Source organism: Pocillopora damicornis, chromosome 1 (genome assembly GCF_964200805.1).
Source record: "Pocillopora damicornis chromosome 1, jaPocDami1.2, whole genome shotgun sequence".
Classification (NCBI taxonomy): Eukaryota; Metazoa; Cnidaria; class Anthozoa; order Scleractinia; family Pocilloporidae; genus Pocillopora; species Pocillopora damicornis.
The window spans coordinates 36484475-36495817 of record NC_142670.1 but is presented as its reverse complement, the minus strand read 5'-3'; the positions used below and the strand labels follow the sequence as shown (position 1 = coordinate 36495817).

Here is an 11343-nt window from a genome sequence, read left to right as displayed (position 1 = left end):
TGATCAATTTGAAAATGTTTTGGTACCCTTACTGCCAACAATGAAGGGGATAGCTGAAAAAAATTCGTAAGTGACTTTGAAAAAAGACAAACAGCATATTATAGCAATAAAAAAACAGACTTCCTTCTTCATCTCCAATAACTTCAATCATTACAGTTGCGGTGAAATCTCAAATTTGAATTTGGTTTGAATTAGCCAAGGATTTTAAAAATTTAGCATGGAGTTCACCCTACATCTCAAATATTACACGTATTCTATAAGATTAGAAAGATGCATGTAACAAAAAAAAAAACATTTTCTTTAGAGGGATTTGTTTTCCACAACCCTTTAGTCAGCGGTATTCAGTATTAAAGCAGACGTAATAAGCATTTACCTTGGTTCGAAAACAAAGAACTAAAGTCTGGTATCAAACACCTCTTCTTCCCCTGGATGGAATACGAAAAGAGATTGAAATACAATGCGCTCATTTTCTTTTAAGCGATAGAATAATAATTTTCACAAACACAGAAAAGAGGGCTGCCACTTATCAAAGCTCATTAAATTTTTGCATGTCTGTGTTGAGGTGTTTTGAAAACTGAGGTACACAACATCAAAGTAACCATGTCCTTTCAATGAGCTGGGGTAAGAGGCGTCTATGTTTTCTGTATCTGGGAAAATTATTTCTGTATCCATAAAAAACCCAAACAAACAAACTAGTTAAACGGCTTCATAAATTCATAAATGTTTGATTTTAGCATTGTATAAAAAGTAATGGCTCTTCGTTACGAGGAGGTATAATAATGCCCAGGTGGTGTCGTTTTTTTTGTTTTTTCTCAATGAAGTCACCTCCCGATATGAATTACGACCTTTCCACTAAGCACTTCAAGTGATCTTCAGCCAATTGAGTGGACTGATTATGCATCACCTTATAAAGCATGTGTGGACCAATTTGAATTTATCTCTTCTGATTTATAAAAAATGTTACCTTCCTCTGCGACAACCATGTCAGGCTCAGGCGCCTTCTCTTCTTCTTCAGCTTTTTTAGCTCCTTTAAAAAATGATTTATTTGATACTAAAAAAGTTAGTATACAGTGTTTGTACTTAGAAGTTGAAATCATTTATGGTTGGTGACCAATCAAAACCCATTATCTCCTTTACCTTTGTTACTGGACACCGAAATCTCTTCAACCTCCAACTGCTCCTCAGATTTACCAGCTGTGTGAAATCAGATTTATTATTAAAAGTTACGTTAGTTACATTTACAACGCAACTAAGTCTTAAGTCTTTGACGACAACAAACTTTCCAATAAGACTTTTTTAAATTCATCTACCCATTAGGTTTAGTAACTGAGAAAGGGTTCTGTACCTTACCGGAAATAGAGACCGAAAAGCTGCTCTCGTAAATTTTTTCATGTGACAGACTTAGAATCGTGATTTGATTGGTGATTAATCGTTAACATGATAACCCCAGTCTTATTGGTGTGACATACAAAACCATGCAATCAAGTATACCAAGTGCGACAGCTTGATAGCACCAGCCACCATTCGCTGTTTTTTTTAGAGTTACGAAATTTCCGAAAAAAATGAAATGAAAATTGAAAAGGTGTTTACCTTCCACAGTCTTTGAAGTGGCTGGTCTGATGTCAAAATCCTCCTGATAATCTGTTTTAAGGAACAAGTAGAGTAAAATGTTTCATGATACTTATGGTTCATGTGTTATTCTGCAATAAATATCTCTACAAATTTTATTTTAGGTACGTCAGAATTTCAGATGTATTCAATTATTTATTGATTTATGAAATAACACCGAGTTACAAAGCTCACATTTAAATCTGAAAGTTAATTTGGGCGCATGAAAATAGTTGCTGAAATAATATCTCTGCCAAATACAGTTGTTAAGACGCATTACCTTTTTTCATTTTGGCGATTCCTATGACCGTTTGTAAAAAGCGATTTGCAGTTGAAGTCACATTGGGCAACTGTGACTTTTGCAGTACAAGTACTTCTCTTAAATCAAGCGCCTGTCTACGCCTTCTTTTTATATTTCTTTCATAAATAAATTTTTACCTGAGGAAGATGGATTCGTATCCCCTTCACAGGCTTGTTCAATTGCTGTCAACAGAGCAAAGAATTATCTTTCTTCATACAATATAAGTGAAAACTGGAAGCAATGAAAGATCATTGTCAATATATATGTATCATTTATTAACTACAACCGTGTCATATGGGAGACGATGGTATCTTCCGTCCATAATACACTGTACAGGTTACCAATGTAAAGGGATGGGGATATCATGAATGGAGGTCTTAAAAAGTGCATATGGCAATTTATCACCAGAATGTCTGGAGGTAACTTATCAACCAAAAGTAATATAACCTAATTTCGTCGCATTATTGTCATATGGGAAACCATTCCTTAATCTATCCTTTCTCAAAATGCACCTAGAGAAATTGTCAGAGCAGAAAAGGAATGCTATGGTTTCTATAGGTATTTCAATTTGAGAGGACTAATATTTGCTAGGTTAATTGATTAAACTATACATACCTGCCAAGGGAGTTGGATTGCAAAGTCAATTACAGCTTTATCGTTAGCATCAAAACTCTTATATTTATTAACTGACCTGGTTGCGGTGCAGGCAATTCAGGGGCTTCCACTTCTGGGGTTTCGTTGTATTCCAATACCTGCATTTCAATTTGCTCTCCTACGGGAAAGAAAATGAAAAACAGGAATTAAGTTTAAATTCTTTCTTAAAATGCACCTACAGAAATTATCAGAGCAGAAAAGGAATGCTATGGTTTCTATATGTATTTCAATTTGAGAGGACTAATATTTGCTAGGTTAATTGATTAAACTATAGATACCTGCCAAGAGTTTTGGATTGCAAAGTCAATTACAGCTTTATCGTTAGCATCAAAACTCTTATATTTATTAACTGACCTGGTTGCGGTGTAGGCAATTCAGGGGCTTCCACTTCTGGGACTTCGTTGTGTTCCAATACCTGCATTTCAATTTGCTCTCCTACGGGAAAGAAAATGAAAAGCAGGAATTAAGTATCTATCCTTTCTTAAAATGCACCTACAGAAATTATCAGAGCAGAAAAGGAATGCTATGGTTTCTATAGGTATTTCAATTTGAGAGAACTAATATTTGTTAGGTTAATTGATTAAACTATAGATACCTGCCAAGAGTTTTGGATTGCAAAGTCAATTAGCTTTATCGTTAGCATCAAAACTCTTATATTTCTTAACTGACCTGGTTGCGGTGCAGGTAATTCAGGGGCTTCCACTTCTGGGATTTCGTTGTGTTCCAATACCTGCATTTCAATTTGCTCTCCTACGGGAAAGAAAATGAAAAAAGGAATTAAGTATAGAAAAGAGAAAGGAAAGAAAAGTATCATACAGAGAACCCTACAAAGGCGTGGAGGAGATATTTCGTATGTGACTACACTAAGAAGCACTCTATTTTTACCCTCTTCGACGTTAGCATGTTCATCTCCATTTCCAATCTGTCCCTGCTGATCATTATCTGCTTCTTTCATATGAGAAAATAACACCAATTAAAAACTTAATGGCCATTGTCAGGTTTATATAAAAAAAGCATTCTACAATTCAGAATCTTAACCTTATGATTTAAGACAGAAGTAAAGCAATTCATACTTTGAGAATTGTTTGCAGAATGAGTTTTGACTGGCATGCTATTTTAAAAATCTATCGCAAATGGCATCCATTTGTCTCAATGTTCCCTAATAGTTTAGTTTTAGAGATACTAGCCTTCAAAAATCGAACTGAAAGCATGATTTCCACCATTAAAATTGATGATTTAATACATTGATGCCCTCTCTATTTAGGATCACTCTTGCTTTCTCTTTTACGTATGCTACAACTTTACATATTGTAATTTGTACATTTGTGGTTTCAATAATTTGCTCAGTTTCTTTTTCGAAAAAAAAATACATGTGTTTTCTACGATTTCATGCCAGTTCTATCCTATTCCCCCTCGAAAGCCTTGGAGTAAAAATCACATAAGTTACTTAAAGAAAACTGGGTTGCTCATACTCAATTTGATAAAAGTTAAAGTTTCTTCATTTCAAGGTTTGAAATATAATTATTGTTATCGTGGTATTTTTCAATGGAACTTAAAACTGTACCTTCTTGATTTTGTCCTCTGCTGAAAATAGATCGAACATTGGACCACAACTTCCTCAGTTTTGCTTTCAACACAGGCTGAACCTAGACATTCAAAATATATTGAATAGTTTACGTTAAGACTTTCAAGTAACGTATTTAGAAGTCACGTTGGTCTCTATGGCTAAAGTCAAAGGCGGAGAAGCTAAAAAAATCTGTCCGATCATTTACTTTTTCATGCTTGTTTTGTATGTCAATCGTTACAATTACAAAATTGAGTTGCCAGCCTGCTCTGACACGAAACCAAATTTGAACATAACGGTAGGTGCTATTCCAAAGTAACAAAAAAGAGAAACATGTTACCTGTGGAGTAGAAAGCGTATACAGCAATGGGTTGATGGCTGAATTTATCGGCAGAGCGAACACTGCAATCCACACTGCCAGATCACCAGGTGGATCAAATGTTTTCTCGACGTGGGAACGGATGCCGATAGCAATGATTGGCATCCAACACAAGAGATCGGTTAGAATAATGAAGAAGACTCTTTTGGCAAGTGCTCTTTCTCTTTTGGCCTGAGCACTTTGTGCTCTTGCTCGTATTTCACGAACAGTTCCATGTGCACCAAGCTGTCTGCTTGACGACCATGATTTCCACAAGATGGCAATATAAGCAACCATGATGAAGATGAATAGGGAAAAATTCAAAACGATAAAGATGGAAGTGGAGTATTCCCAGCCTTCTTGTAATTCAGGGGAAAGCTGCAGGGGCAGGCACACTACATTATTGCCGTAATACCTCTCACTGAAATAGTGCATTCCGGTCAAGGGAAGGAATGCCATAACGCCTCCCACCAGCCAGATAACCACGCACATTATACGGATCTGCCTTGGGGTAATTTTTGCAAAGGTGTAAGGAAACACGATGTTCTTGAGTCTGTCCAATGCGATCAGAGAAATCATCATCACTGACACTTCACTTGAAAAGACAGACATGGCACCATTGAAATGGCAAAACCAACCGGTGCGCCACTCATAGTCATGCAGGTAGTATTCCCCTGACCATTGCAGGTCTTTTATGCCAATAATGATAAGGTATATTCCCATGATGCCGTCAGATACACCCAGATTCACCAACATGATAGACTGTACCACATTGTTATCAGGGTAGAAATACTGCCACCCAATTACGAATAAAGACCCTAGCAACGAGAGAAGACCGACAATCCAAAGAGTTCTCCTTGGAGCATGGTGGCGGAACATGGAGCGGCAGCTTGCGAAATTGTCATTGAAGGAGTATTCGCAATCAGCATCCTGCCTGAAAAGATCGAGATGGCAGCACATCAGGTTGGTGTCCAAAGTTCTGGAATTCGAAAAAAAAAGAAAAAAATTAAGAAATAACACTATTATTGCATCATTGAAATCCCTTAATAATCATTAATTGATGAATAACATAGACTATTATTAAAAGAATTGTTTGAAGGGATGAGTGAAGGAAAGGATCGTCATGGAATCTTACACTCTGATGATGTGCGTCAAATGCTTGAAAAAGCCTTTGGGGAGCTCGGCCATCAGGTTGTAATGCATGAACCTGTGATTTAAAATAATCATAATGTGAATTTTAAGTTGGTTTATATCATAAATAACCTAAAAAAGTGAATTTCAATAATAAGATTCATTAAGTTAATGTTAATGTTCAAATTGACTGTCCAAAAAGACAAAATCAGGAACCTAGCTAAGGATCTTCAGTACGGACCCTAGCTTGATGTTTTCTCAAAGATTCTTTCAAAAGTAGTCATTTAGCCTAAGATAAGTCTCGTCTTGCTTTCTTGGAAATTTTTGATCGCTACTGATTTAATGGACGTGGCAGCCCATTCGGTTGAGGTCGTTCGATGCACATCTTTCCGGACTCTTCCAGGGAAAAAATTCCTTTAGTATATTTATGTTATTTTCCAAAATTACTTTGCACGAATCTTTTCTTTGAGAAGACGAAATCAAAAGAATGTTATCTGATTTCAATATATGCAACTAAGTTTAGTTGCCTAGATAAACATCTGTCATTTGCAGTAAACTTACAACATTCGCAATTCGTGGGCATAGTTAAAAGTCATGCTGGTAACGTTTTGTATCCTATTGCCGAAGATATTCCTGAAACGAAGAACGTAACTATTTACAACTAACACCAAAACGGGGACTTGCAGCAGTCACATTCCTCATTCTAATAAATTCTCATGGAATTCCAGTTAAGACTTCATAGATCTCTACAATGTTTGTTTCCGCTTTTTCATAATATCCACATAGGTGCACGAAAAGTATGTTATATAAAGGCACATTTTTAGTGCAATATAAATTAAAAAAAAACATTGCTTTGTTGAGGAAGATAACTGGCACCACCCCTGTTCTACATCGTGGTAAATTTGTAGACAAAAATCTCAGATTTTGAACGCTGATATCGTATTCATTCTATCACTTCAAATATTCTGGAATGTTTTGTATGTGATTAACTGTACTCACAGAGATCTGAGCTTTTTAACGCCCTTGAAAATTTTATCAGGCAGAGCCTCGATTTTGTTCTCCGAGAGATATCTTAAACAAAGGATACGGATAAGGAAATAAATATTGAAGTGCAGTAACATAATATGATTGGGTAAGGCAAATTTTATTTGAGCAATGACGGAGTTAACAGTAAAAAAATATTACTGTATACGGTTTGAGATTCAGGTCATTATGGAAAATGGTTTAAACTCTAAATGCACTTACAGATCTAATAGCTCCACCAAGCCCTGGAACTGATCTTCATGAAGCTTCTTAATTTTGTTGTACTCCATTTTCCTGAAGAAAGCATTATGTGCAGTTTAGAATGAAATGTGTAGTGGTATCTTTAGCTCTACTTTTTTTTTGTAAGATTTGCGGTTAAGGCAGGGAATGGCAACGTTTTCCAGTAAAATAGCTCCCAGTCTTTATATCGTAATGATCAAAGAACACATTAGACTTATCTATAGTGATCTCAAGATTAAGCGCGAAACTCTCAAGTTCATTCTCTATTACAAATTACAAAATTAGTGCCAGGGTAGTTTGATGTGGCAATACAACAAATTCTTAGATATTGTCAACTCGGATAAAAAGGAAACAAAGCAACCTTTGCCTTCCAGAAGTAATTTACAATGTAAGTTGTCAATCACTGAGAAGCTTTTATAGTCACCAAGTGCTGTTATTTTCAAGAAAATCTTTTAAAACAATTATTAATATTTTGGGACGATATCAATCTTACTTACAGAAATTTTACCGCTCTTATGTTTTTGAAAGCATACGCTGGCAGATTTTCAAGTTCATTGTTTGATATATCCCTGAAAACAATTTTTACACAGTTACTTAAATTTCGCTTATGTTAGAGCTACCAACTAAAATCTGGGAATTGTTAAGGTTGCTATTTAATCAGAAGCTATTAAATTCTTACACATCAAAGTAACTTAACATTACTAACCGAAGCACAAGAAATACATAAGATAGCATCGTCTACTTCAATTAAAATTTGCAGATACGAGCTGGAAAACTTCATGATGTTTCAACTATGATGGCTGTGCTTTTAAAAAAATATTTTAAGAATGATCATTTGTTTCTGTCCAATTATTATCTCCTTGGTTAAATAACTAACTCACTTACAAATATGTCAGCTTGGAAAGGCTGTTAAAAAGTCCGTCTGGTAGACTCTTCAACTTGTTATTTGACAGATAGCTGATAGGAATGACGAAACAAGAAAATGCATTTTCATTAAGTCTGCAAACTGAAATTTATAGGTAAAAATACATAAAGATTCTGGTCATCAGAAACAACCAAAGAACAAAGAGAAGTACGTAGTGATACACATGCAATGTTTTGTCTAACAGTACAGAGAATATTCAAGAGTCACTTCATTCATTTAGTTTGGTCAATGTTTATGACAAAAAGCAATTGAAGGCCGCTGAAAACTTGAAATCTGTGTGCATACTGAACTCTTTTCCCCAACACTGGCAATGGCTGCCTCTTGGATCAATAATGAAATCATTAAGCTCGTGATCTAAGAAAATATGCCAACATGGTTCAAAACAGAAAAAGATAACCCATAATAACAACTCTGATATTCATAACATGCGTGAATTTCATTGTTGTATGTATGATCGTTGTCACTGAAATGTTAGTTCAGCAACAAACACAAAATTCTAGATGGTTCAATTTTAAAACGTGTTATAAGTGCAGATGGAAAGATTTTATAATCTGCAACTGGAAAAGATTTTCTTTCTATATGCTCTAATTAGAGAAAGGGACGAAAAGTATGATACTACCAGAATCTGTGTTAAAATACACTAGCAGTCATTTAACAAAAGAAAGGAAAATTTTACTAAGTGTTGGAACACTTTATGTAGTCATTGACTTAAAACAGGGGAAAGCTTGGATAAAATAACTTACAGTTCTTTCAAGCTTTTTAGATCTTGGAATAAATTAGGAGGCAATTCCGTGAAGTTGTTGTCTTGCAACCATCTGTGTTGAAATTAAAAAAATATATATGTGACCTGTATGTAAAATATGTTTAGTTTCATTAAAACAGTTATTTACCGAATCGTCTTTTGACCACTGAGTGGAAGGGAAGAAAAGAGAAAAAAAGAGAAAGGAAAAAAGTTAATTTGAAAAAAAGGAATAGACAAGGCGATAAGAGAGGGGAATGCTGCTGCGTTACAAAAACAGTTTTCTTTCTACAACAGTATTGATACAATAACTTACAGTTCCTCTAACATTGTCAAGTTTTTGAAGGCACTTCCATTCAACCCTTTCATGTCGTTGTCATTCAGGCGTCTGCGTTATTTACCATATAAAACTGACAATTAGTTTAAAGATCCACCAGAAGTTTATCTGCTTAGATAGGGGTACTACTGAAACCTTTCAGGGCTGTTGTCGAAGACAGTTACGGTTGCTTTGACTTGTGAGCAAAAGTCGGCATCACTGTCATTGAGCGAAGAGTTGTTTGTGCTAACTTCACCGTTAACTCATTTAACAACATAAGATTATAATTAAATTTGACATAGATATGGAAATTTGTTTATGATGGAAATTGGAATGATCTTTTTATTTAATGAAGGCACTTCTTGATGCCTTTTATACAGAGGACAGAATCTCATAAACGGCCAGTCCTGGACAAAGATCCAGAATGCAACAGTCGATATGTGATCTTCATGATTTTTCATATTAATTCTTGATTTACAAAGCGAGACGAATAATCTGATAAATTTAATAAAACAACGACAACAACAAAAAGCAGCTGGAGGCCTGTAGGACTGTTGTGCAGCTGGTCTGAGATTAGAGTTCTTATTCTGCAGGTGCGAAAGTTGACTAGTAGTGTTAATTAAAGGTGAACTTATTTTGTACTTAAACAGATACATATTATGAATGAAATATTTGCAAATTTTGTCAATCTTATAAACGCTTGCATTGCATCACTAAGAATCTAGGAGCGCGGATCAGACAGAAAAAAAATGAGGTTACTTACAGAATCCTTAGCTGTGTGTTCTTGTCAAAGATTCCTGGAGGTAGGTGGTGCAATTGTATTTCAGACAAGTACCTATGAATTCAACGAACATTTAGCACATTAAATAAAGGCCAGAGCTGGGATGCATATAAAGTAATAAACCAGACGACTAGTGGAATAAACTCAGTTTTGAAATGCAGCCTGAGAATTGTGTAGACAACTCAAAATAATTATTATTGAGATTTTACCGTGAAATCAAAATGGTGCAGCCATGTACATGTGTTTTAATATTCTCACTTGTCAAGACGAGCAAGGTTTTGTCTGTCGTGCTTATCCTAACTCAGTTATATACCCTTTGACGGAGAAACAAGCTACTCATAAGGCCTCGAAACAATCCTCCAGCTACATCGGTCTAAGGCCACCTTTCGGGCCTTTTCCCATGATAGATGAACTGAAGCAGGCTTTCTTTTTTTTTTTGGCGGTTAATTTTACGATAATTTGTGGTTCCCCGTTTCCTTTCCGAATCTGTTGCTCCGAAAACATATAGAAAGGTTATCTTTCTGATTCTCGAATACACCATCGTATTTTCCTCCTCACATGATTCCGAAAGTTCTTGCGATATCTTGTCTTGTATTTTGATCCTATTTTCTTAAGAAATAAGTTTCATTTTGACCTGCAGATGAAAATCAAGTACAAAACTGATCTTCGCAGAAGCGGTTTTGCAATTGCACCTTACCTGCAGGGATCATTGCTTTGCTTGATTTTCATCCGCAAAATTTATTTCATCAAAAAATATGATAATATTCCTCTACGGGAAAGAAGAACCCTCCAAAAGGTGTTTTGATCTCAACGAGTGGCGTTTTAGCTCAGTTGGTTGAGGTACCCCACTAAATTTGGGGAGGCACGGGTTTGAATCTTGTTGAAGCCTGAATTTATCTTCGGGCTCATTATGCTTAGAATACTTATGCATAGAAAAAAGTACTATGTTTTGTAACAAATGCATAGAAAAAAGTTTCATTGTGGATATACCATTCAATTTTGAAATTAAATTTAGCTTGATAAATCCTCTATCATATCATGATGTGTATACTTATGGCGTCTATCAAAATTTAGGCTTTTGAATGCTTTGGAAACAATTTCTTCAAGAAGCAGATGAATTTACTAACAAAAGTAATCCCCCAAAGCAGTTAGGTAAGTTTAATTGCTTCTGAACACTCGCGTGTCAAAATGGCGGACACTAAGTTGAATACGTGACTGCGAGCTTTCAAAATTCCCGTCTCTTAAACAGTTTTAATTTGTCTTTTTTCCAAATAAATAGGAACCTGTAGAATTACTTAATTAACCTGAGAATGTCGTCATATGATCTGTTAGTCTCAGCGTATAATTATAATATCAGAGTGAAATATTCTTGTTTTTCAAACTAAAAGTGGTACCCAGACATTTCACATAAGAGTGAGTTGGCGTGTTTTAAAATACAAAGACAAATATTGTTTGATGTCCCTTAATAGAGGAAAAATTAACTTACAGCCAAATAAATTTAGTATTTATAGCGAAAATGTCAGATGGCAAACTCCTCAACGGGTTATCAGACAAGAACCTGAAAGATAAAAAAAAAAAAATTAGAAATGCAACTTGAACTTGTTAATAGTGGCCTTGTTTAAGCCGTCAGTTTGGCATTGTCAGGTAAAACATCGATATGCATAAGACATTTGTCATACTGATATAAAGAATAAAAAAAAATA

General features: G+C 35.2%; 2 protein-coding genes across 2 annotated transcripts in view; both read right to left on the bottom strand.

Moving 5' to 3' along the window:
• Positions 1 to 393: 393 nt before the first annotated feature.
• On the bottom strand, positions 394 to 6929 carry LOC149053592 (G protein-coupled receptor GRL101-like). The gene is made up of 13 exons (XM_089183364.1): positions 6862 to 6929; positions 6178 to 6249; positions 5621 to 5692; positions 4468 to 5464; positions 4128 to 4209; positions 3449 to 3511; positions 3233 to 3313; positions 2918 to 2998; positions 2601 to 2681; positions 2047 to 2091; positions 1591 to 1641; positions 1138 to 1194; positions 394 to 425 (listed from the first exon to the last, which is right to left on the bottom strand). Exons 1-13 carry the CDS (start codon positions 6927 to 6929, stop codon positions 394 to 396), a joined length of 1782 nt encoding a protein of 593 aa, XP_089039490.1.
• Positions 6930 to 7760: 831 nt separating this feature from the next.
• Positions 7761 to 11343, bottom strand: part of LOC149053591 (uncharacterized) — a 35329-nt gene continuing 31746 nt past the window's right edge. The window contains exons 3-7 of the mRNA XM_089183354.1: positions 11127 to 11198; positions 9623 to 9694; positions 8860 to 8931; positions 8548 to 8619; positions 7761 to 7836 (exon numbers count right to left, since the gene is read on the bottom strand). Coding sequence (XP_089039480.1) covers positions 7761 to 7836; positions 8548 to 8619; positions 8860 to 8931; positions 9623 to 9694; positions 11127 to 11198 — 364 coding nt within the window. The remainder of the gene's footprint in view (positions 7837 to 8547; positions 8620 to 8859; positions 8932 to 9622; positions 9695 to 11126; positions 11199 to 11343) is intronic.

Coding starts and splice junctions, on each gene's coding strand:
- LOC149053592 (XM_089183364.1), bottom strand. CDS start 6,929: ATGGAGTACAACAAAATTAAGAAGCTTCATGAAGATCAGTTCCAGGGC. Junction 2,682..2,917: donor ATTGCCTACACCGCAACCAG/GTCAGTTAATAA, acceptor TCTTTCCCGTAG/GAGAGCAAATTGAAATGCAG. Junction 1,642..2,046: donor TACGAATCCATCTTCCTCAG/GTAAAAATTTAT, acceptor TCCTTAAAACAG/ATTATCAGGAGGATTTTGAC.